Source organism: Sorex araneus, chromosome 9, assembly GCF_027595985.1.
Source record: "Sorex araneus isolate mSorAra2 chromosome 9, mSorAra2.pri, whole genome shotgun sequence".
In the NCBI taxonomy this organism is placed as follows: Eukaryota; Metazoa; Chordata; class Mammalia; order Eulipotyphla; family Soricidae; genus Sorex; species Sorex araneus.
Window position 1 is genome coordinate 958,812 of NC_073310.1, and position 26,968 is coordinate 985,779.

Here is a 26,968-nt window from a genome sequence, read left to right on the forward strand (position 1 = left end):
AGGATCATTAAATATGCAGAGTGTATTTATAAGCCTTGCCTAAAGGTGGTCTTCTCATTACTTATAACTCATTAACTTCAGTCCTGCTCTTCGCAAAATGTCCTGGAAATGCTTCTAAATACTCAGGTGTACACAGCCCCTCCTGAGGACGGGTCTCAGAGTGGCACAGACAGCCCCTGCGTCCCTACAGAATATGGACGTCCATTCTCTAAGCCTCAGACTGCAGTGGCTGCTACTTTCCAACAAGACCTTACTCTGAAGTTCTGAAGTTTAAAATGGAACTCCATCCTTTCAACTGTGTGCTGTCCAGCAGTTTAGAAGTAGCATCGAGTGAAAAGAAAATAGATATGCTTCCAGTAAAAACAAAAGCTACACTGGTATTCAAACAATGTGACAGTTACTTTTATTTTATAACGATTACAACAATGTCCTAATTGCAAAACAAAATAAATAGTAATGTTATATCTTGACTACTGGTCTTTTTCATTAAAGAATCTTAAAATGTTTCTTTGGACAGAAATTGAAAACTTTCTAACTACCTTCTTTAAACCTCATACCATCCCCACCACAAGTGAAATAAAAAATTAAGCATATTTCTCCACAGAGTCCCACTTTTCCTATACCTTGTATAGGTTATTTAATGGCAGCTTTTACCCATAAATATGAGATATAAGATACCCAAAGTAATACCTGCCTTAGTGAGCTTCCCACTTTATGCCTTTTCTCTCCTTTCAATTCAAAGTAAATACTGGGCCAGAAAGGTAGTTACAGGGGTTTAAGCGCTTGCCTTGCACATGGCCAACTCCGGTTCAATCCTCAACACTGCATATGGTCCCCCGAGCATTGCCTGGAGTGGTCCCTGAGCACAGAGCCAGGAATAATCCCTAAGCACATCCAACATCCAGGTGGTGACCACAGTCCCCTCCCCCCCACATATACACAGCCAAAATACAAAAAAATTAATAAAGGTTTAACAAGTGGGACTTGCTCACTCCTGAAAGTACTTGAAAGTAAACCTCCACTTTCAGTTACGTCTGTTTATAACACAAAGTACCTTACATCCACATTTCCCTCACCAAAACAAAAATCTTTTGAACATGAGAAGCAAATAAGATAAAATATAAAATCCTAATTTTTACCTAGGAGTCAGTTAATAGTATGTTAGAAATAAGACTAGATCTAATTTCCTTCCCACATTTCTAGAAAGGTAGCAGTTTAAAAAATGAAAGCTAAAAATTAATTTCAGTTATAATAATAAAAAAAAGCAGTGATATGATGTTTTCTTCTTTAGGTCAGAGGTAGTACAGACGATTGGACAGTGAGAGGTTTGGTTCTCTGTGAATACTCTGGCCAACAAGGAATGCCAGTTTGTGAGCATACTGGCAAGGAGCCGGAACACGAATGACACCCTTTAGTGGAAGGAGGAGAAAAGAAATTCTATTATCTAAACTCTGTATCTCCGATTAACTATAAGAGCATTTGAAAACACAGCAATTCCATTTTGAAAAGTGAATTTCACTGATGGTTATAAAATAGATAAAAAGATTAAAAAGTACTTACAGGCCAGTTATAATAGACATGGCAGAGCTTGTAAGTTAACCTCTGTATGTGGTCTGGTTTCAGGCCACTGCTGTCATAGATGACATTGTAATGTGTGGGAGAAACACTTCCACTTCTTACAGCTTGACTCACAATAAAAAAATCATACCTGGAATTACAAAAGAAACCAAACACATGGATGTAAGGCTTACCTTTTTGTAAGCTAAAATTAAGATGATTATGGTTCAATGTTTCACAGTGAAGAGATCCCATATACTTATGTAACAATCTCTTTCAAACATCGTGTGCTCTCTTAAAATCCAGAAACTTGTTATTTATGGATCATTCCTGGAATGCTTAAACAAAATATATTCAAGGTACTATTGGGCCGGTGAGATAGTACAGCAAATAAGGCATTTGCCTTGAACACAGCTGACCTGGGTTCAATCCCCAGCACCATATATGGTCCTCCAAGCCCTGCCAGCATGACTCCCTGAGCACAGAGCCAGGAATCATCCCGTAACACTGCTGGGTTTGTCCCCAAGACAGAAAGGATGGGACCAGTACTGATACTTTCCTCAGGGCATTAGTGAGCATTAGCCTGGTGCTTTACATGGTGCTCTGCACAGTCCCTGCTCCCTCTCCTCTGTCCTGCCCCAAGAGTGCGCAGTGCGGGGCTCCAGAGGGCAGCAACTGCGAAGGCTGATGAGGTCTAGTTCCGTGTGCCACCATTTCCAAACTATCCTTTTGCAGCATCAGGGTTTTTTTTCTTTTTTATTTTTGATAGCAATGAAACCTCAATCCAAAGACATTCCAATTTAATCTTTCCTCATTGATGCTTCTCCCACTGTTGGCTAGCAAAGATGTAACTAATTTTATCAATGTAAGGTGATTTTCTTTTTCCTCTGACTACTTTTTAAAAATTATTTTTATAAAGTTGCTCACAATAATTACATTTAATATTCAAACACCAATACCACCACCGTTACACCTTTCCACCACATTTCTAGTATTCCTGAACCCCAAACCCTGTCCCCAAAGTGAACCAAAGTAATTTATTTTGTATTGCTTGTTATGAATAACCCGCTGAAAATTATCCTAAAAAGTTTTCTTAGAGGAACGTGTATGAAGATTGTTGTGTTTCACCCAGGAGCCATTAAGCCCTTCTATAAGAGAACTTGTTAAAAGTAACTTGTTAAAGGTTGAGCCCTGTGTGCTTACATATATTTGCCCCTGAGACTGGTTGCTTTCTGCTTTAAACCCCAACAAATGTGGTGTATTCCTGCGGCCTTGTGATATCTCATACTTGACACCACTGTAAGGTGATTTTTAAGAGGATGAAGGAGCATAAAGGAGAACTAGCATAGGATCCAAATCGGGAAACAAAAACCAAATAGTGCAAATTATAAGGGAATCTGATCTGTGGTGTGCATGTTCACACACAGAAGTGTGCTCTACCTCAAAGCCACATCCCTTTGGATAGCAATGAAAGCTCAAACCAAAGATATTCCAATTTGACCTAATAGATATGAATCAAAACCTATGCCCACAATTTAAGCACTTCATAACTTAAAGTGCTGAAAATAAAAAATGAGTTTGATACTCACTGAAAGAGGATTTCTACGAGCATCTCAGTAACATAAGCAGCTGGTAAATTTTAAATAGTTATCTATTAACATTTTTGACATTTTATAATGGACTTGAATATAATGGAAAACTTGCTTAGACCTACAGATCAGTGTTAAAAGGGCACGTTGGCTACAGAGTAGCCAATAAAAGACTAGAGTACCATGGGGTTTTGTATAGGGAAAGAGTCCTGAAGGAAGCAACTAAATGCTATCACTATCTCAACAGTGTCCTTGGCTGATTTTTACCCTTGTAGACCCTTCCCAGAAGCACGGCCAGCTAACATCTCCCCCAGAAAATTAGATATTCAAAAAAATGCATATTAGATTAAAACTTTTCTAACCAGTCAAATAACGGAACTAACCAGAATGAAAATCTAAATTCCATTATCATCTGTCAGTGTAATACCTTACCAATCCAAGGGTCCTAAAGGGGCTTCCATATAAACTGTACCTACATTGATACTCCATCCTGAATCAATATTTTTCTTTTTTTTTTTTAAAAAAAAAAGGGGCCGGAGCGATAGCACAGCGGGTAGGGCGTTTGCCTTGCACGAGGCCGACCCGGGTTCGATCCCCGGCATCCCATATGGTCCCCCAAGCACTGCCAGGAGTAATTCCTGAGTGCAAAACCAGGAGTAACCCCTGAGCATCGCTGGGTGTGACCCAAAAAGCAAAATAAATAAATAAATAAATAAATTTTAAAAAAAGAAAAACATGGGGCTGGAGCAATAGCACAGTGGGTAGGGCGTTTGCCTTGCGTGCAGCTGGCTCAGGTTCGATTCCCAACATCCCATATGGTCCCCTGAGCACCGCCAGGGGTAATTCCTGAGTGCAGAGCCATGAGTGACCCCTGTGCATCGCTGGGTGTGACCCAAAAAGCAAAAACAAACAAACAAAAAGGACGCATGAAAACAGAAATCCTGATTACTCTCATGAGGGGGACATCAATTTGAAATGGCCAGTGGGCTGTCATTATGAACATGTCTTACTAGTGTACTGTCTATTCACCCTCATGCAAAGTTCTTAAGTAACAAATTTATACATTTTCAGTTGAACTCTGTAAGCTATGTCAGTCTACTAAAAAAAAAAAAAGCTTCTGCAAATATGTTTCACATAAAACTTTGACCTTTTTGGACAACTAAATACATTGCAAAATACTCAAATATATCCATTAGGAAATAATCATCTATGGATGGGGCTGCATGTGTGGGAGAAAATAATCTACAGCAGCAGTTCTTCGTCATTGTAAGTATAATAAATGTCAGAGATATAGTTCTCTTTCCCCAGAGGAAAAGTGCACACAGAGCCCTCTACTAGACACCGTTAGAAAAACCCCGAACTCTACTAATGCCATGACTAACTGAAGACTTTCATACACTTGTTGTTTCTTACAAATGCTGAAGTTGATAACCTATAGAGGCAATGTTCAAAAAAAAAAAAACCCAAACAATTTTCACTGGCTTATATGGAACTCACCACTCTGGTCTGGTGACCTCGACATCAATGACTGTTCCAGGAAGAGGGTTCTGAAGTCTTCCTCCAGACTGAGCAAAAAATCTGGCATTCACTCGCTTCTTCACCACAATTACTGTTAGTCTTGGGCTTAAAGATGATGAATGTAACTACTTAGGTCAGTCATAATTTCAGGGCAACAAATCATATATAAATCATCCACATACTCCCTTTACAAAGAAGCACAGAACCCTCCAGATATTCGCTATCTAAGCTGAGAAGGCAGATCTGACAACTTGCAAGGGGCTGGAGGAAAAGACAGGAACAAGCTAGCACTCACACACCAAGCGCATTTTCCTATCACAGAATATTGAATCCAGACCATTGAATCCAGGACATTGAATCCAGTGTGTTTTCAGAGTACTGAAGTTGAAACACTCCAAGTGGCATCTTCTAAGGAAAATCAGAAAGTAACTCAAATATTTGATAGGTAAGCTAACATACGGCCTTTAAACTGAAAGTATCGCAAATACCTTTCAAAATGACTGCTCCGCAATGTATCAGTGGGGGTCTGACCTGTGGGGTTTCTTGATCGTGGCTCATCAGCTCACTGTACGTAATACTCAAACACTCCCTTCCTACCCCAAATCTTCAGTCAGCTTTCCCATTTCAAGACTATTTCCCCAGTGAGTTTTCCCCCCAGAGAATTTTCTGGATGAAACGAACTCACTGGCCCTGCACCTCCCTCTGACACTCCGGCGACAGCCATAAAATGGGTGGGATAGAGCCAGTTAGCTTAATAAGCTTGTGATTTGATGTTCTATGATTTACAATATTATTGACATTTTTCATCATGTAATTCCAACAACACATTCATCACCAGTGTACCTAACTCCTTCCCCCAAGGACCCAACACTCCTGCCTTTTTTTTTTTTTTTTTTGATTTTTGGGTCACACCCAGCAATGCTCAGGGCTTATTCCTGGCTCTGCACTCAGGAATTACTCCTGGCGGTGCTTGGGTGCCAGGGACCAAACCTGGGTCATCCATGTGCAAGGCAAACGCCCTGCCCACTGTACTGTCTCCCACTGTACTGATCTTGTAATTTGAAAATTCATTTCAGATCCAGAGTTAGAAATAGTCACACCATACACTTGGGTGTAAGAGATTACTTGGAAAAGTGAATTACAAATGAGAACAGTGCAGGCATGTGGTATGATGGTTATCAGTGCCTCCTTTCCCAACCCGAACTTTAATTAAAAACACACATATATTTCTTTTCAAATGCTGGAAACCATAGGTTTTCACACGTTATGGCCCTGGGAATGTAGATTAGGTGGGTAGTTCACAGGACATGGTCTAGACCAGTATTTCCTGAAGTGGGTTATACTGCCCCCCCGCCGCCCCGTGGGAGATACTGGAATGATGGGGGGGCAGTAGCAGCCTTGGGTGCAATTGGGGGGCTTTTGGCTTACTAGCATAGAGAAGATAAGACTGCCTGGATGAGGGGGCACTGGGTAATTTTTTTCCTGAAAAGGGGGCAGTAGGTCCAGTAAGTTGGGAACGTCTTATCTAGACAAAGGGTCATAAGGATCCAGCCACTCCATCACAGACAGAAAATATTCAAGAATTGCCCCTCTCCCCCCTCATATTAGGAGTAACCAAATGCATAAGGTTTTATTTAAATTAAATAATGTGTATACTGGGGCTGGAGTGATAGCACAGCGGGTAGAGCATTTGCCTTGCACGCGGCCAACCCGGGTTCGATTCCCAGCATCCCATATGGTCCCCCAGCACCACCAGGAATAACTCCTGAGTGCAGAGCCAGGAGTAACCCCTGAGCACTGTTGGGTGTGACCCAAAAAGCAAAAAAAAAAAAAATTAAAAAAAAGAATGTGTATACTATCACTATTTACCCACATACAACCATTGCTGTCCAGCTATTGCTCAGTTATAATCATCTATGAGTGTAACAAGGCCACAATGGCAGGGTACCAAAGATACCAATTGATTTTAGCCCTGTGACAGCAGAGAAAACATTTTAGGAAATGTAGTGACAGACTGGTCACAAGTACGCTATGATGAAGTGACTTTTTGATTTGCTGTTATCCTAGCTGTCATCCATGATACATCTTTAAAAACCTCACATCAAATCTCAATTAAAAACCAAATGCAGGCCGGCGAAATCATACAAGAGGTAAGGCCTTGCCTTGCATGTGGCAGTTTGATTTAATCACCCCTGCACTGCACATGGCACCCCAAACACTGCCAGGGGTGATTCTGAGCAGAGAGCCCCTGAGAACTACAAGGTGTGACCTCCAAGCAAAATACTGCCATGAGGGTAAATAAATGTGTAAGTCCTAACTTTGTATTTCTTCAAAGCCAGGAATGATTTTTAGGCTATTACTTTTACTTTTTATATGTAGTGTTTGATTTGTTGAGTGCATACTGCATACTGTGAGAAATACATTAAATATCGACTCATTTTTTCTTTCAAAGGCTTTGGACAATTATTGCTTATTTCATCAATGACAGCAAAGCTGGGGTTATTTCAACTCAAATTTTAGAGACTTCTTATTCTTGACTATCTTTGAAACTATCAAAAACAGCACCACTCCACACATGTAAAGGACACTCCATACAAAAGTGTGAAGAGTTAATCCAAAACAATTCGTTTAAATTCTCCAAGCAACTGTTATTCTTACAGCTCAAAGGGAGATGGACAGATCAAGACTGCCAGTATCCAAGGCTGTGTTGCACAAGAACTACCATTTAAAGATACTAGAGCTAGTGTCTCCTCTTCAAGAGTTATTTGTGCTAACCCTTCTGGGAACCAAAGCCAAATGGCTCATGTCACTAAAGAATCTGAGATACGGGCTGTCCCAGAATGGCCAACAGTATATATTCCCAGCATCCCAAATATTATGCTCAAGGGAATAAGAGGGAATAAGATGAATGTGCACTATTATCTGTACTCCTTAATTCTAGATGCTCTCCCTTAATATGTAATAAAAAGTAAACAGACTAGAAAATAACTAGAGTAATACATATTTTTAAAAGAAATGCATATTAGAAAGAAGTTCATCTTATATGCGTTGCTTTTTTTTCTTCTTTTTGGGTCATACCCGGCAATGCACAGGGGTCACTCCTGGCTCTGCACTCAGGAATTACTCCTGGCGGTGCTCGGGGGACCATAGGGAATACTGGGATTCGAACCCGGGTCGCTGTGTGCAAGGCAAATGCCCTACCCGCTGTGCTATTGCTCCAGCCCTGATGACTTGCTATTCTTAATCCCTATCACCAACCACCTCTCTTATATATAAATTATTTCAAGCAAGACTTGCAGTACTATAAAAATCAAAAAGATAAGTCTCATTATTTCAGTGATAAAGTATTAGTATATTAGGGTACAGGAAAGAAAACCCTCTGATCTGGAGTATGTATCTTCATAGAGCTTGTTAACATTTTAACTTGAAACACAATTACTTAAAAAAAAACCCGGCATTTATTTTTATTTTTTAAAATTACTTTTTTATTATTATTATTATAATTATTATTTTTGCTTTTTGGGTCACACCTGGCAATGCACAGAGGTTAATCCTGGCTCTACACTCAGGAATCACTCCAGATGGTGCTCAGGGGACCATATAGGATGCTGGGAATCAAACAGGGGTCGGCCGCATGCAAAGCAAATGTCCTACCAGCTTGTACTATTGCTCCAGCCCCTGACATTATTTTTAAGGTCATGTTGTCATAATCATCTAATTTAAGAAGTAGAATCAACACTTATTAGTATATTTTTGGAATCTGATTGAAATGACTTGGATATGCCCTTCCAATGTAGCTACTAGAAATAAGAAATAAGCTTTTTTAAAAAATTAAGTTATTTTCCACAACACCTAACCAGAGAGAGAGAACAAAAGGGAATACCCTGCCATAGTGGCAGTGTGGGGTGGGGGGAGACGGGACTGGGAAGGGGGGGTGGGATGTTGGGTTTACTGGTGGTGGAGAATGGGCACTGGTGAAGGGATGGGTTATCAAACTTTGTAAGGGAGAAACATGAGCACAAAAATGTATAAATCTGTAACTGTACCCTCACGTTGACTCACTAATTAAAAATAAACTATTAAAAAAAATTAAGTTATTTTTTATCTTACGGGCAATAATCACACCTAACAGATATGGCCAATGACTTTAAAAATCCCCTGGATCAGGATGTTGATCCTATGGACTGAAAAAGTCTGGGTACTAGAGGTTACCAAGAACTTGGGAACTGGGGTGGGGATCCGGAGGGGGCACAGGCATCACCAGGTGGGTTTCCTGGACACTTCAAGACAACAAATGTCAACACGACTTTAAACACATTACCTTAATTGTAACTGAATCTTCTAAAAGACTCTTGTTCTAGAATGGTACTAAATGCTGACTGAATAAGTCTGGCAAAAGAAAATACTCAAAATGTGTAACCAAGTCTTTCCGATTTTCTAAGTTCCTTCCAAATAAAATTCACACCTTTACTATGCAGTCTGCTCCACAGAACAGTTCCTTAACTGAACTTGCCCACAATATGATTAAGTTAAACAATGAACTTGTCTTGATATGGTAGGATATGTGCTGCCCAAATTGCATGGACAATGTCTAAAAAAGAATTAAAAAATCAGTATGGGCTTCAAGGAGAACAAGTGCAGGCACAGCATTCAGATTTTTAAAAACCTAATTTTAAAAAGATACAGTTTTATAAAAAGGAAATATTCTATAATTTCATGCTTACTTGTAACCTCTCCCAACAGACTTCAGGCAATCCAAAAACTGTGGTACTTCATAGTTAACCAGTGTTTTAAGCTGACCATCTCCAACACCATCCCGATACACAATGATCCGACTAGGCATGTATTCATTGCAACTATTCCAAGCCCTCAGAGCAGCTGAAAAAGTCAGAAAAGTTTTATATAAATTAACAAAGAACAAAAATATTGTGTTTCTAAATAAATTCTGGGCATGTTTTTTAAATGGTCATAAGCTTTTGGTCTGTTTCAGAGATCAGAACACGCAGTACCCTGGAGGACTGACCTTGCAAACAGACTTTGAGTCCATCTACCAGCTCTTGTCCTCGATCTTGAAACACACAGCGAGAGAACCAGCTACACAGAAAAAAATGATATGAAAATGCAAATATCTGTAAAGTTTTCCTTTTGAATATTGCTTGTCTCTGAGCAATTAGTGATCTTTAAGTTTCTCTAGAGAGTGCTGCTAACATCTCCAAATACTTTGGAATCTTTCATAGCATTAAAAAGTTTCAGTAAATCCTTTATCACTGTAGCACTGTAGCACTGTCCTTCTGTTGTTCATCAACCTGCTCGAGTGGGCACCAGTAACGTCTCCATTGTGAGACTTGTTACTGTTTTTGGCATATTGAATACACCACGGGTAGCTTGCCAGACTCTGCTGTGCAGGCAAGGATACTCTTGGTAGCTTGCCAGGCTCTCCAAGAGGGACGGAGGAATCGAACCCAAGTTGGCTATGTGCACTCCAGAGCCCTACCCACTGTGCTATCACTCCAGTCCTTATATATACACAAAAGTACATTATTCTGCAATTTTACTATTACCATATTCAATCCCCGAGGCAATGATTGGACCACAATAGCCAGAGATGCCTGAGTCTACACCCCAATACTGACAGAAGTGCACTCTGAAGACCTATACCTTTGAGAAACAAACCACGGCTGTAGATTCCATTGTTTTCAAGGATAAAATCATCATCATCATCATCAAATTATTTCAAGGATAAAATACCTTGAAATATACCCATTAGTAAAGCTAACAAATCAGTATGATTTTGATTTCCATCTTATGCTTGGCAGAATCTCTGTGCCAAGAAAAATATTATGAAAAAATAACTATGAAAAATATTTTCATTCAGTTGCAAATATCAGGGACCGCTGAGTGTTTTTTCCCCAAAATAAAGTCAAAGTGAGAATTCAAAATTACATTTAAGTAATCAATAAAATTCATTAAAAAATTAAGTTTTGGGACTGGAGAGAGAGCACAGCAGCTAAGGCACTTGCCTTGCCCACAGCTGACCCAGGTTTGATCCCTGGCATCACATACAGTCCCTCAAGTACCACCAGGAGTGATCGCTAACCACAGAGCCAGAGGTGAAGCCCTGAGCACAGCTGGATGTGAACCCCAAACCAACCAAAGCCCCAAGTTTTTAGAGATTATTATATTTAATGAGCTAGACCATCACCCAAAATACAAAAGGGAATATAGTCTGAAATTGAATTTGACTACCACAGATTAAAAATGATATAGTATGGGGGGCTGGAGTGATAGCACAGTGGGTAGGGCGTTTGCCTTGCACGCGGCCGACCTGGGTTCGAATCCCAGCATCTCACAGGGTTCCCTGAGCACCGCCAGGAGTAATTCCTGAGTGCAGAGTCAGGAGTAACCCCTGTGCATCGCTGGGTGTGACCCAAAAAGGAAAAAAAAAATATATATATATAAATGATATAGTATGGGGGCTGGAGAGATAGTAGTAGGTTAAGGTGCTTGCCTTGCACTTAGCCAACCCAGGTTCAATTCCAAGGCATCCTATGTGGTCCCTTGAGCACTGCTAGAAGTAAATCCTGACTGCAGAACCAGGAGTTACCCCTGAGTATCACCAGGTGTGCCCTCTCCCACCGCCCCCCTCCGACAAGAAAATGGTACAGTAATGATATTTTTGCTTTCTAACATTTTTGCTCATATAAGAGAAATCAAATTAGAAGTAAATAATTAGCAAAATTCTTGCAGCATCCCCCCTAAGAAAGTAACCCCTGAACTTACATTCTCTTTGTCTAGTCTTACAATTCAATCTGCAGCTACCAAGCCATACTCACCGGGTCATCCCTTCATTGATGCTTGCGACAAAACCTGCAATTGACCTCCGTCCAGCTGTGGTATCATGGTAACAATCAATGCCAACTATCATCGCTAATTTTAGCTTTAATAAAAATAATGTGATTTTAGATACAAAATGTCAGCAATACTTTGAAAGTAAATCCAGTTTTTAAATAATGAAACATTTTCTCCAGAAATTAAATCAAACTTACAGGCATATCAACCCGCCAAAGCTCTCCTCCCATCTTGCAATTCATCTGCAAGGCTATCTTGGTAGCAATGGCCATGATAGTCTGTTGCTTGCCTAATGTTCGGGCCACCACACACTGACTTGGTGTAGGGCAATCTGTACATAAGTATTTTTTAATGGCATCATATTTGTCCTTCCGATTACTTGACAATAGACAAACAACCTAAAAAAGCAACCAAATGTCTTCATTAAAGAAACCATCAGAAGTCAATGAGTAATGTCAAAGAGACTAGGAAACCAAACCCACTTGTGAGGTGTGAAAGTCAAAAAACTTTTATCAGTCACCTCTGCCACATAACAACTATTTTTTGAACTGCTCAATACAGTGACTTAAGTAATAGATACTAATTAAAGGGAGGGGAAATTCAAAACTACCATTAAAAACTTTAAGAACATGGTTAATAAATAAATAATAGCTACATGAATTACCAACTCAATATTTAGAGACAGCAATTAGGAAGCAGTAACCTATGGATGGACAATGAGAGGTCTCTAAACCATTCAATTTCATTTACTCGTGCTCCTCCTAGGTTAATGGCTTTGAAACTTAAAGCTCTTGCTTGAGAATTTGATCAGGCTATCAAATCTCCTAAGAAAGATCCTGTAAATTTTGAGAACAAGGGGACTGGAGCGATAGCATAGCGCGAAGGGCGTTTGCCTTGCTATTATTATTATTATTATTTTTTTGCTTTTTGGGTCACACCCAGCGATGCTCAGGGGTTACTCCTGGCTTTGCACTCAGGAATTGTTCCTGGCAGTGCTTGGGGGACCATATGGGATGCCGGGGATCGAACCCGGGTTGGCTGCGTGCAAGGCAAACGCCCTACCTGCTGTGCTATTGCTCCGGCCCCTATTTTTTAAATAAAAAGATAGATTAACTGACCAGCAACCTCTGTTCAAATTATGGGAATTAGATTTAATTTCTAGAACTAAATCCAATTTTTAAAATTAATTGCTCTATTTTTTAATGCAGTTGGTGAAGGACAAGAGAGATTGTGAATACTTTTCCCGGCTTCTGCTGCATCGGCCAACACTGCTGCTCTTCTCTTTTTGAGGTCTTCCTTTATCGCTTTTCTGCATAGCTTTGCAATCTCAGACATTAGCTTGTGATTGCCTGAGGCTTGTGCCAAACCACATTGGCGAATGAGCTCGAGTTTCCGAAGACAGGTGTCTGTTTGTGGCTTTCTCACTCTCGGCATTCCTTGTGCAGTCATGGAGGTGCTGAACCAGTTGATTGTACTCCTTGTCGATGTCATCAACGACGGCATCTTCCCATGTTGCCGAAATAGTGCCAAAGAGCTCCCAGTTGGTGGTCATTCTGGGAGTTCTCCTCTTAAACTTTGCAGTCCTTTCTCCCCACCCTATGAAGTAGAATTTTGCATGAAGGAGATAGTGGTCTGATCCCGTTTGGAATTTTGGAACAACAGTGACATCAGTCAGACAAAACCTTTGAATATGATGTGGTCAATTTCATTGTGGAACTGCCCATCGGGAGACTTCCATGTCCAATGTTTAGATTTGGCATTCTGGAACTGTGAGTTATCATGGATAGTCTTGGTCGACATGATGAACTCAGTCTCTCACCCTGTTCGTTCCATTCTAGGCCATGGGTCCCAATGTGGAGTTCTTTGGGCGACCTTCTTGGTCCTATCTTGGCATTAAAATCACCAACTTGTAGAAGTTGTGTAAATCTTGTAGAAGGTGTGGTCTTTTTTTATAGAACTTCTCCAGCCCCGTGTAGAATTTCTCAATTTCTTCTTCATCGTAGTTGGATGTTGGTGCGTAGACAATGAAGATAGAAACTGCCGGCAGTGAGCCATATTTATTCAAGCAAAATCGTCTGATTCGGGTTGTTAGGCATTCAAATGAATCAATGTTCACAGCCAAATTCTTGTTGACAAGGACACCGACACCTCTGTTGTCGCATGTTCCGAGGAACAGTTCTTCTCCAGTGTCGAAAATGGCGTGATGTAATCGATGCCTTCTCATCTCGGTCAGACCAATGTCGTTGTACTTGATCTCTGTGCTTGTACCATCAGGTCCTCGATGGATGCTTCCAATGCCAGCGTATGTGCGTTGAAAGTACAATCATTTTCGTCCTTCTTCGTTTGGCAGTCTAGTTCGTCCCTGAGATTTTATCAGCCTCTCCTTGCTCAACCTTCTTAATGCTGCTGTAGTGGGGACTCTTTCAGTGTCAGGGGAATGAGGCCCATTTTTGTTATTGTTTTTGGCATATCAAATACACCATGGGTAGCTTGCCATGCTCTGCTGTGCGGGCGGGATACTCTCAGTAGCTTGCAGGGCTCTCCGAGAGGGATGGGGCTTTTAGGGCGGCCTCTAATCTCCCTTACAGGTGTCCCCATGGTTCATACCATATTTGAACCTCATCAAATATGGTGTGGCAATTATGGAAAATGAGTATTAAGTGTCTTATGTGTCCAGAAAGTGGCCTGGAGTGTGGTGGTGGGTGGGTAGTGGAGGTCGGCAGATGAGTTATTTATCTGGCCCTGGTAGGGTGGGGTCATATGGGTCTGATCCCTGGGGCGCCGAAGATTAGGGGAAGCAGGCAGAGGATCTCTGTTTTCTAGTCCTGTTGAGCCTAGAGACCAAGGTCACAAAGTTCTGCTTTACCTGGGTCTGTGGGGCTTCACTCATGCGAGAGGCTTGGCCTGAGTGTCCAGAAAGCAGCCAGGAGCATGGCAGTGGGTGGGTAGTGGAGGACAAGATGACTGCCCTCCGATGTCCTGATGGATCTATCACATCTTCCAGAAGGGCAATGGAGAGGATTATTCACGACTTCTACTCAGATCTTTTCAACAGCCACATCACCTGCCCACATACCAAATTCCGCAGGATGGATATGTTGTTCCCAATGTCCTCCCTTCCAAAATAAGACATGCCATTTCGTCGGTAAAGACATATACAACACCCGGTCCAGACAAGGTCAGATCCAAACACCTGAAGAATCTGCCACCAGTACTCATCAATACACTGGCTCGGCTCTTCACACGCTATTTGTCTGAATACAAGGTTCTGTCCCAATGGAAAACCAGCAGGACCGTTCTGTTGTACAAGGGAGACATCCACCACATCAGCAACTATCACCCAATCTGCCTGTTATCCGTAATCTACAAGTTATTCACTCGAGTCATCCTGAATACAGTGAACGAAGGACAACCATGTGAGCAAGCCGGGTTCCGAAAAGGATTCAGCACGATTGACCATATACACACAGTGACCAAACTCATTGAAGTTTCAAGAGAGTTCAAGATGCTGCTCTGTCTAACATTCATTGATTTAAAGAAGGCCTTTGCTTCTGTTGAGACTGAAGCGGTCATTGAAGCCCTAGCCAAACAGGGCGTTCAAACTCAGTACATCAAGATCCTCGAGAGCTGTATTACATATTCACCACCAGGATCTCACCATTCTACAAGGAAGTGATCATCGACATAAAGAGAGGGTTTCAGCAGGGTAATACCATTTCACCAAAACTCTTCAATGCCATCCTCAAGAACATCATGCAATGACTGGAATGGAAGGAATGGGAGTGTACATAGATAGTCGGCAACTACACCACCTCCGCTTCGCTGATGACATCATTCTAATAACCCAAACATTAGCCAACCGGCACAAATGCTTGCTTACTTTGACTGGAAGTGTGGAAAGGTCAGGCTGCAACTTATTCTCACCAAGACAATGTTCATGAAAAACAAACTTAGCTCCTGATGTTCCATTTGCCCTCAATGGAACAAACATCTCCGGATGCAGCAGCTATGTGTACCTGGGTCGAGAACTCAACATAAGAAATGACTTTGCGCCAGAACTGCGCAGGAGGAAGAGAGCAGCGTGGAACGCTTTCAAGAGCGTTGAAGATGATTAAGAGGACAAAGAACCTCCAGCTCTGGGCACATCTTTTCAACTCCACCATTCTTCCTGCACTAACATATGCCTCAGAGACCTGGGCCCTACGAAAACAGGATGAGAACCCTATTCAGGTATCCCAAAGAGGAATGGAAAGAGCTATGCTTGGAGTATCACATTTCACTCAATTGAGAGAAGGAATCCGGAGTTCCGACCTCCATTAATGATCAAGAATCAGGGACGCTGTCTCATTTGCCAAGGCGTCGAAAATCAGATGGGCTGGTCATGTAATGTGATTTAGAGACAACTGCTGGACTAGAGTTGTTACCAACTGGATTCCACAGGACGCCAAAATACCGCGTGGCCGCCCACATACAAGATGGTCACACTTCTTCATCAAAACCTTGAACAAATGGCTTAAGACTCTTCGTGTTCCTGGAATAAGCAGATACCACTGGGCTACACGAGCACTTGACAGGGACGAATGGAGACATTACTGGTGCCTGCTCGAGCAAATCGGATATCAACAAGATGACAAGTGATACAAGTGATTTTTCAATGTACATTCCCAGATTCTTATCTTTCTTTTCTATAGCCCCTTACAAAATAATTCTTATCTTTCTTTTCTATAGCCCCTTCCCACTTTGGGTGTCTCCATTAACCCAGATAATAAAACAGTAAATTCTTGTGCCATTAAAGTAAAATATGAAGGGCTAAAAAGGAATAGATAAGATAAAGTAAATCCATTTCTTAGATTTAAGTCAACACTGGTGTTACCATTAAATCTGTCCTTACCGTTTTATTCATTATCAAGTGATTTTCCAAGAGAAGATTCAAGTGTGTAAGGGTATTCCTTCTAGAACTCAAGTTTTAGAACTTGTTACTTTATTATGTTTCTATAAATTTCATTACACAGAACTGAGAAATATAGGCTTCAGTTAGTTCTTAAATGGCAACTATAATTTCTCCTAACAAAAATTGGCCTTATAACATAATTATTCTACAGTTATTTCCCCCCATACTGCACTTTATCTTCTATAAGTTAACTTTTATCTCTAGTTTTATTTGATATTGTAATTCTATTATCTTTACCTTAGTATAGATATATGATAATATATAATGATGCTATAGTTATAAATACCAATAGTAATTTACTGAATGACTTATGTACAGTCATATAGCTTTAGGTTTTGAAACTGACAGATAAAATAGTAACTAGGTCTCCTCTAAGTGCTAAATTATGATAAGAAGATATGTAATACCCATTTTTAGCAAATTTTATTGATCCCTGGGTATCCCATGTGGTCCCTGAGCACAGAGTCAGGGTTAAGTCCTGAGCACCACTAGGTTTGCCCCCCTGCAAAAAAAAGACACCCCAAACATGTTCACACAAGGCAGATCAGAAATGTTATAGCAGGTTTTCTAGAGTAGCCAACAAAACTCAGAATATGAGTAAACAAACCAAGGAAGGCAGAGTACCAGTATGAAACATTTTTACAGGATAATTTTTCTTACTGGAGCAACAAAGAACTCTGGACTGTTTTAGGAGCTAATGGGAATCCACAGTGACAGTGGTTACTAGTAGCCTTTGATTTGTAGGAATATATCTGGTTTTGCAATATCACTTAAAATTCAAAAGAGTAGATAAGACTATGACCATTGCTGGTTTGTCTGAATAGAGAAATACAACCAGAAGCAAAATAGCTGACCCAGGATGAGTACAGAGCAGGATTCTGATGTCAGAGCTCATGCTCTAAAGTCAGTGTTTCATACCTTTACACAAACACATAAGATCTGGTCCACAGACCCAAATATTCAACCCACAGATAGAAATGATAACCAGGTTTTCTCTCGGCCCCGATCCTCAGCACCCCCTACAAGTATGCATTATGCACTAAAGTTCCACAAATATAAATAGGGCCCATTTGAATTTATATTCTCCACACTGCCCCCCATGTCCTTCTTCCATTCCTTTGGAAGGATAGGTAAACATATATAAATACATTAGAAATAAAAGGTAGGAATTAAATTTCTAGGAGGGGGATTCAAACTCTGCAGGTGCTTTGGATATGTGAAGTTTATAAATATCTAGTCTTCCCATTCAGTCTTATGCTCTTCCATAAATCTAATATCAATCTAGGAATTTTGTTTTTCTCTTTCCTGAAATACTATGTAACCATTGTTACTTTTGTGCTTCTCTTTAACCATCTTTCTATTTATAAGGTCTTTGAAACCGAATACGTTGGTTTTCTGCTTTTCTCCATCCCTTCATCTTTAGTTACACACAAAAACAAGCCTAGACAAATTAATGCTATCTTTAGTTATAGGCCTATGTTATATAGGTAAAACATACATATATATATGCATGTTGAGGGTCCATTTTGGAATCTAACATTTGGAAAACAAAAGCCCAAGTTCTTATATTTAGACATGCCTCTGTGAAAAGAACTTATTCTAAGACAACTGCCTAAAGTGCCAATAATAATTCTACTCACTATCTGGGTATCTGATGTCACTTTCTGTTGTAAGACTCTCAAATAGGCTTCAGTTCTATCATCCACTTCAATCCTAGAAAGGAAACACAATCCAACATTCAGGAAATGAATATCCATTCTATGTATACAAAATTTCATATAGATCACAAACACGGAACATTTTTTTGCTTTTTGGGTCACACCTGGCAATGCACAGGGGTTACTCCTGGCTCTGCACTCAGGAATTACCCCTGGCAGTACTCAAGGGACCATATGGGATGCTGGGAATCGAACCCAGGTCGGCCGCGTGCAAGGCAAACGTCCTACCCGCTGTGCTATTGCTCCAGCCCCTAAACACGGAACATTTTAATATAAAATATAGGGAGGGAAAAACAAGAGCAAGTTAGCCTAAAGGTTGTTTCTAACACGTAACAAAAGTTTCAAGAAAAAGTCCTCTCTGTTCTCCCACTCATTTTTAGGAACTGAAACATCTATTTATACTGTAAGACCTGTATCAGATCATTTAAGGGGAGGGAACTCCTGAGGACCTTTCCCATCAATGCTTAGCTAGCCAGGCTCCATAGTTTAATGCTGAAGCCCAGGGAGATAGTCGTGCTGCAGGCAAGCATGTGTGCCCTTGACCCCTGAGCTATCTCCCCAGCCCATTTTCACATCTTCAGGAAAATCCAGTTTTTATTTTACTTTAGGGCAGGGGGCACCACCAAGCAGTTTTCAGGACTTACTGTTGGCTCTATGCTCAGGGATCACATCTGCCAGGACTTGGAGGACCAAATTGGATGCTGAGGATTGAAGCCAGGTCGGCTGCGTGCAAGAAGAGACCAGAAGTTGGCAGACCAACTTCTCTCATGACAACCCTGCATGCTGTCTTCTCTCTTGGGCACCTAATTTTCCACAGTTGCATTACTTTTCAGTTCCCACATCCTCCAAAATATCTACTAACCAAAATTTCAGAGTAGGAATGATGCGAGAAACTTACATTATTGCTTTTTTCATTTGTATGCCCATGGCTGGTGTAACTTTGAATAGATTTTGTATCAACGAATTGGCTGCTTCATAATTTCTTCGAGTATAGATGAGCAGCCAGTTATCTAGTGGTTTAACACTAATTAATGGTGCACCTCTTGTTTCTTTTGACCAATCTGCAAATTGTGGATTGTAATCAAACTGGAAGGAAGAAAGTTCAGAGACACCATAAATTCTAATGTAAGTTCTCAGTGATAAAGCCCCTAAAGCTTCAGCATTTCTACCATGATATATTCTGAACCATATTAGTACTACTTTTAAATTTGGACTGCAGAGACAACTTGTGGGGAAAGAAAAATACAGAAACATTATCAAGGTGGTGATAGCAATTTTACTGAAAATTTGTATTAACTACTGCCACTCAAAGTATTTACTTGCACCAAGTACTCTCCCTTGTTTTGGTGGCCTTCGATTTTTCTAAGTCTTACAAGGTTCAGTGTTAACTTCTTATGACAAAGACAAATTTTAAAAAATTGTTTTAGAAATGAAAATTAAGCAACTTGACTGAGGCCCCAGCAGATGCTGAAAGTGAGCAGAACAAGTACCTGATGGCTGGACAGAGGCAAACAGACCCAGAGCACAGCCTCCTGACACTTGACACAGGAGTCTTTCTACTATTTCCCAGGGGGTAATAAAGATAGGTGCAATAAAAATGTCAAACTAGATGATTGGGTATTATTTACCTAACACTTGTAGAAGTCAGCGGTATGGTTTTTGGTATTTTACTAAAACATGTATTTAAGTTTTAGCATTTTCACTATTTCATGATATGAATCAGACAAAATCCACCACATTTTCAGGATACTTATTCTCCTTTTTCCAAAGATAAAGCCACCTTTTAGCAAAACCTTACTGATTATTTTGAGAACCAAGTTACAAGCTTCATCAGATTCTCTAAACTTCCTTTCCTGCTCTTTCTCCATTTCTAAAGTACCGAGCTGCTCACCTTAGATGACATAATGGTGGCAGCATGTGGAGAAACAAGTGAGGAAAGAACTATGAGGACATGTAACTAGGAACTGCAATTTGCTATAGTGTTATTCTGATCTAAATCTGATTTGACTGATAATTTTAAGAACTGCCTTACTGTTTTTCCACCTTGGTGAATTTTTTCTGCTTGCAAAATTCTTCCTGAGAAGGACAGTAAATTGGAGTCAAAGCTCAAACCCCAGTCTCGAAGCTCCCTCTGAACATTGTCATCCCTGTGCAAAAAATAACAGATCTATTCAAATAGATCACAATTTACAAAACATTTCAATACTTCTTTCTGGATAAAATCCTACAGTGAGAAAGCTAGGAAACACAAAAGCACAATCTTTTTTTTTTATCTCTCATCACATCTATACTTCCCTTCATGATATATTTTAAAATTCCAACATCTGAGTTATCATCTCCTCAATGTAACCTTTTATAACAAGATTCTGCAACAAAATTATTCTAGTCTAATACTTTTTCTAAGATTTAGACCACCACTGCAATGTTTATTATTTCCTGTAGCCTCAGAAATAACAGAAACAAACAAAACTTACCCCAAACACTATGAAGTATAAAATAACGGGAGAAGTAACAAAACCCCACATAAAATGATGCCACTAAAGCCACGTAAAATAATGCAAAACTGAAGCCATACTCCAGAGGAATACAGATGACTTACTTATGAATGTAATCAATGAGTCTTCCTACTTCACGCTGTCTTTGCTCTGGAGTTAGTCTTGTATGAACAGCTAAGTCTTTCATCACATTAAAATCATTACGCATTTTATCAGTTAGGCCTTTAAATAAAAGATTTAAAGGTTTAAAGTTAAAGCAGAAATTATATCTAAATATTTGCAAGTAGTATGATGAGTGAAAGAAGAGAATTCCAAGAAAAGGAAGTTACGTGGCTGCTGTTTTAGTGGGGGTGAGGGGAGTAGGGATGCAGAGTATAAGGAAATATTTAATGACTTCTCATGAGATACTTATCTAGTGGCTTCACATTAAATTCACAGACTTCACTGTACCTGTAAGGTAACAGAGCTCAGGAATGAGCATTGCCGGGCCTGGCAACGTGCCACCAGGGCCTCTCCTTCTCTTAGGCTGACTCACCAACACTGGCTGCTTCAGATCAGTGATATCTTGGTTATATTGCTGGGCAAGAGAAGAAAAGGATTATGGTCATAGTAAATGCCCTTAGTAACGAAACATGAGAACCTAAAAGAATTGGATGAATTCCTTGATTCCTACAATCTCCCAAGACTGAACCAAGACAACTTGGAATACCTGAATAAACCCATTAATATCAAAAACGTTGAAACTGTAATAAAAAATCTCCCCAAAAACAAAAGCCCATGTCCAGATGGATTCACTGGCGAATTCTTCCGAACATTTAAAGAAGACCTGTTGCCAGTTCTCCTCAAGCTTTTCCAGGAAATTGAAAAAACAGGAACTCTCCCAGACAGTTTCTATGAAGCACACATCTCCCTAATACCAAAAGCAAACAAAGACACCACTAAGAAAGAAAATTATAGACCAATATCCCTGATGAACACCAATGCGAAGATCCTCAACAAAATATTAGCAAATAGGATCCAACAACTCATCAAAAAGATCATACACCATGACCAAGTGGGATTCATCTCAGGGATTCAATAACGGTTTAACATTCGGAAATCAATCAACATAATCCATCATATCAACAAAAGTAAAAATAAAAACCATATGATCATATCAATAGATGCAGAGAAAGCATTTGACAAGATCCAACATCCGTTCATGATGAAAACCCTCACCAAAATGGGTTTTGGAGGAACTTTCCTCAAGATAGTCAAAACCATCTACCACAAGCCTACGGCAAGCATTATCCTCAACGGGGAAAAACTAAGGGACTTCTCTCTAAGATCAGGAACGAGACAAAGATGCCCACTCTCACCACTTCTCTTCAATATAGTATTGGAAGTACTTGCAATAGCTGTTAGACAAGAAAAAGAGATTAAGGGCATCCAGATAGGAAAGGAAGAAATCAGACTCTCACTACTCATAGACAATATGATACTACATCTAGAGAAGCCTAAAGCCTCTACTAAGAAACTCTTGGAAACAATAGACTTATACAGTAAAGTTTCAGGCTATAAAATCAATACCCAAAAATCCATGGCCTTCCTATATGCAAACAATGAGACAGAGGAAAGGGACATGAAAAAAGCAATCCCATTCACAATCGTGCCCCAGAAAATCAAGTACCTTGGAATAAGCTTAACCAAGGGAGTAAAAGACCTCTACAAAGAAAACTATAAAATGCTACTCCATGAAATAATGTAGTATCATATCGTCTGTGAATAGTGAGAGTCTGATTTCTTCCTTTCCTATCTGGAGTGATAGCACAGCAGGTAGGGTGTTTGCCTTGTACGCGGCTGACCCGGGTTTGATTCCCAGCTTCCCATATGGTCCCCTGAGCACTGCCAGGACTGATTCCTGAGTGCAAAGCCAGAAGTAACCCCTGGTGAGGAGGAGGTTAACAGGGTAGGGGCAGTAGTCCCCTGGGTGCAATCAGAATGGGGATGCTTTTTTTTTTTTTTTTTGCTTTTTGGGTCACACCCGGCGATGCACAGGGGTTACTCCTGGCTCTGACTCCAGAATTACCCCTGGCGGTGCTCAGGGGACCATATGGGACGCTGGGATTCAAACCCGGGTTGGCCACATGCAAGGCAAATGCCTTACCCGCTGTGCTATTGCTCCAGTCCCTTTGTTCAGTTAAAGAGAAGTGGTGAGAGTGGGCATCCTTGTCTCGTTCCTGACCTGTTTCTCTTATTTTTAATTTTAGTGCTTCTTATTTATTTCAGGGTCAGGGTGGAGCCAGGAGGCAGCACTTGGTCTTGCTCAGTCCAGGCTTTCCAGGTGGCAGCAGCAGACTGCAGCCCAGCACATGGCCAGCAGTGCCCAGTACCCTGACACATAACCTTTCCTCCTCTCCTCAAATGGTACACTGGTTTTAGAAGATTGCTGAGGTCCATCCTACCAGCCATGCTATGAGCATCCTTGGTAGGGGTGCCCCTGAGAAGGTGGGCAGGGTCCTGGGGCATTGGGTACAGGTCCCACTGGTAAGGGTGTGGAGTTTGGGGCCAACGGCCTAGGCTAGGATATGGTAGAAGATTCCCTGGGTTCATCAGGGGCCTTTAAGTTTAAACCACAAGATAACAGCAACCGTGACATCTCGGCTAGGGATAGGGGCTAAAGTTTAATGCAACACCAGATTCACACCACTCAGGCCATTTTCTGGCAAACTTCAACCTTGAAGGATGAGTTTCTAGCTCTAGAAATTTCTATATTCTTAGAACCTAAATGAAAGCTTGTCAACCTTCTCTTCTGCTTAATATTACTGTTAAACCACATTAAACTGATAAACATGATCATCCCTTCCAAAGGTCCTTCTCACTCCTGCGGAGCACTTTCTAGCTATTACCTTTAATGTGGAAGACATCATTTATTTCTACAACTACCCATTAGTAAGAAGTCCTAAGAATGCCATGATTCTTGCAGGTATTTCAAACCCATCTCCTCTTTCAATTAATTGTGTCTATTAAAGAGAATCAATTATCACTGGTGGAAAGAGGAGTCCTCCCTGAAGAAATCACCTGAGCTTTAAAGCCTAAGAACAAGAACCAAGTATGCAGAGTGTTCCTGCAGAGGGAACCCCATGTTAGGTAATATGGCCCTGTGGGAAAGAAATAAGTACATACAACAAGGCTGGGGCTGCACCACTCATGGTCTCACTGGATAAACACCAATATGCTTAATAGGACAGGAACAATGGAACCTATTTAATTTCTTTGGGTGAAAAGGTAATATCAGATCTGAGTTTGAGAATGAATCACAAATCTGAAGAAATGAAAACCGAAGACTGAATGGGATAAAAAATGGGGGCATCTTTGCACACAGATGAGTCACTCAGAAAGGGAGAACATGTATCCTTTTGACATATGTGCGTTATGTATAAATATTAATACATAATAGCACATTTATCCTGTTATTTTAAAGGGAATATCTATTGGAAGCATGAAAAATGATAACATTCTGAAGACAATTTTAAAAGTTTTCTGGGAGGGGCACCCCAAGCAGTGCCCAAGGATCCCAACTGGCAGTGGCTTAGGGTAGACTATATGGTGCTGGGGATGGAACTGGGGTGAGCTGCTGCAAGGCAATGTCTTAACCCCTATGTTATCTGTCTGGTCCCAAGTTTTGAGTTTAATCTTTCTGTAAATAATTTTCCTGAATTTTTATAAATAAGGGTCTCTCTGGCAGTGCTGGGGATGGGGGAATGGAGGAGTTATCCTGCCCATTTAACAGAATATTATCAAGTAAAATGGAACCCTCCTTGAGTTTAGGGAAGATCTGCTTACCTCTGAATGCCAAAGCAATGTTAGTATTTATTTCCTCTGTATTTTATTTTCTTCCAGTCAGCAGTTCTTTCTTTCAACTATTTGCCTCTAGTATCTTTTTTTTTTACAAATGTAGTGATTACTGAGCCAAAGCTAAAGTTAAAGATCAACTCTGTCCTTATCAACCAAACTTAAGAAAAATTAACACAGATACACAGATAAAGCACTACTCATGCTAAGGTTTCAAAATCTTCACCCAACTGAGGTGTGGACTATTTATAAGGTCACTACCCAGAATCCTACACCTAACCATACTTTTCTATGCTACTGCAAAAAAAAAGGGGGGGTTTAGGACAGGTCACTTTTCATTAGGTAAAATGCACAAAACAGAAGACTATCATTTGACAGTGTGATAAGCTAAAATTAACTATGCTATGGATCTCTGATTAAAATATTTATATGCACCCCTTCATGAGCAACTTTTGGGCGTTCTGGTCACATCCAGCAATCTTCCATTTGTTAGACCATGCAGTGTCAGGGATCAAGCAAGCACTTTAATCCCTGTACTATCTTTCCAACCCCAAAAACAACTTACTGCAATTGCTGAGTACTGGAATACTGATATTTCAGATTCCTCCATAGGTTTATTCATGTAATGTAAATTGATATCCATGTTTATCTCTTACCTTCCTGTAGTAGTCTAAGAAGCTGACTTCAGAGCCATCTGCTTTCTTAAAGGTACTTTTTGGATTTTGGTCCCAGTCAATATCATCTACTCTGTATGTTTTATTGTTATACCTATCGAATGGTTGAAATTTCTTATTATTTGATTAAAATGATTAGAAATAGCATTAAGACTAGATTTTCTCAAAAATTTCAACCAAATTAGGTTAAAAGTAAATAGATACTTATCCGCTTCAGGTATCATCCCTTTAAAATTTTGTTTTCACTATGGTATATCAACACAATGGAATACTATATAGCCAGCATGAAAAAAAATAAAGTCATAAAATTTGCTTATAAATGGACATGGAGAGTATCATGCTCAGTGAAATGAGTCAGAAAGAGAGGGACAGAGAGAAAGAATGTACTCATTTGTGGGATATAAAAAACAGTGTGAGACTAAAACCCAAGGACAGGAGGGCCCATGTTTGGAAACTTGCAATAGGTGGGTTGAGGGGAGAGCAGTTAGGATAGAGAATCGCTGTGTCAATGACAGTTGAAAATGATCACTCTGGACAAGAGCTGAATGCTAAAAGTAGGTAAACGAATATACACGATAACCTTTCAGTGCCTGTATTTCAAACCACAATTCCCACAAGGTAAGAGGGCGAGCAAGAGAAAGAAAAGTGCCTGCTATAGTGGTAGGCTAGGGTGGCGTGAGGGAAACTGGGGACAGTGATGGTGGAAAATGTACACTGGTGAAGAGACAGGAGTTGGAAAATTGACTGAAACCCAATCATGAAAAACTTTGTAACTGTATATCTCATGGTGATTCATTAAAACAATAACAACAAACTCAATTTTGTTCTCAAGGAAGTTCAGAAATTCCCTTCCCACTTTCAGGCTATTGTCACTCCTCTAAGTGTTACTTCCTGATATGATTAAAAAGCCACAGATCTTTAGACTTACAATAATTATCATGCATTTAAAAAAAGCACTCTTACTTGGTAAGCACAATTAAGCCTATCAGTTCTTTAGAAACTTGTTCTTGAAATTTGTGTTCTTCAGTCTGATGATATAAATTTAACATAAAATCTAACACAGTTTCACTCCGAAGGACTTTATGACTGACATCAGTGCAAAGCATAATGTTATTTTCATACTGAAGAATAGAAGTAGTGAAACCTGGCCAAATCACCAACCTGTCAAACAAAACAAGTCATTAAGTAATCTCTGCCAATATCCAAAAAAGTTTTGCATGTTTCAAAGGTTGTGGATTTTATTTTCATCCTTATTAAAGGACAAGAGTTTTTTATTTAATTTACTTATGACTAGGTTTTACAAGGTTACAGATAAAGACCTATATTTTCAACATCTTTATTATAAAAACTATAATTGTTTAACTTGAAGTTAATAAACTAATTTTATTAACTTGTTTTATTAAGTCAAGATTATTACTGAAATCAAGTTGTCAGCTAAAAGTGTTTACAATTTTATAATTAGTAGCACTGTAGCACTGTTGTCCCATTGTTCATTGATTTGCTTGAGTGGGCACCAATAATGTCTCCATTGTGAGACTTGTTACTGTTTTTGGCATATCGAATACGCCGCGGGTAGTAAGTACAGTTATAAAAACATTTGTACTGCAATCTTGATACATTAAGTAATTTCTAAAGTAATCAGTACTAGATGATTAATTTTATTACATAAGAATATAAACTTGGTGTTATACAACTCTTTAATGCTTCTTCAGTAACATATGTATCATGTGATTTAAATATATATTCTCAGCTGTCTCCTTTAAATTTCATAAAATGTTCACTT

The 26,968-nt window shown here is 39.9% G+C and overlaps 1 protein-coding gene across 1 annotated transcript in view; it reads right to left on the reverse strand.

Annotated features, from left to right (window-relative positions):
* Positions 1-1,292: 1,292 nt before the first annotated feature.
* PIWIL1 (piwi like RNA-mediated gene silencing 1) overlaps positions 1,293-26,968 on the reverse strand; it is a 36,837-nt gene continuing 11,161 nt past the window's right edge. The window contains exons 7-20 of the mRNA XM_004611019.1: positions 26,149-26,346; positions 25,168-25,279; positions 21,128-21,254; positions 20,782-20,899; positions 20,215-20,329; positions 19,081-19,268; positions 18,105-18,177; positions 11,711-11,911; positions 11,498-11,601; positions 9,688-9,758; positions 9,389-9,542; positions 4,644-4,769; positions 1,561-1,708; positions 1,293-1,409 (exon numbers count right to left, since the gene is read on the reverse strand). Of these exons, the coding sequence (XP_004611076.1) occupies positions 1,293-1,409; positions 1,561-1,708; positions 4,644-4,769; positions 9,389-9,542; positions 9,688-9,758; positions 11,498-11,601; positions 11,711-11,911; positions 18,105-18,177; positions 19,081-19,268; positions 20,215-20,329; positions 20,782-20,899; positions 21,128-21,254; positions 25,168-25,279; positions 26,149-26,346 (1,852 nt within the window). The remainder of the gene's footprint in view (positions 1,410-1,560; positions 1,709-4,643; positions 4,770-9,388; positions 9,543-9,687; positions 9,759-11,497; positions 11,602-11,710; positions 11,912-18,104; positions 18,178-19,080; positions 19,269-20,214; positions 20,330-20,781; positions 20,900-21,127; positions 21,255-25,167; positions 25,280-26,148; positions 26,347-26,968) is intronic.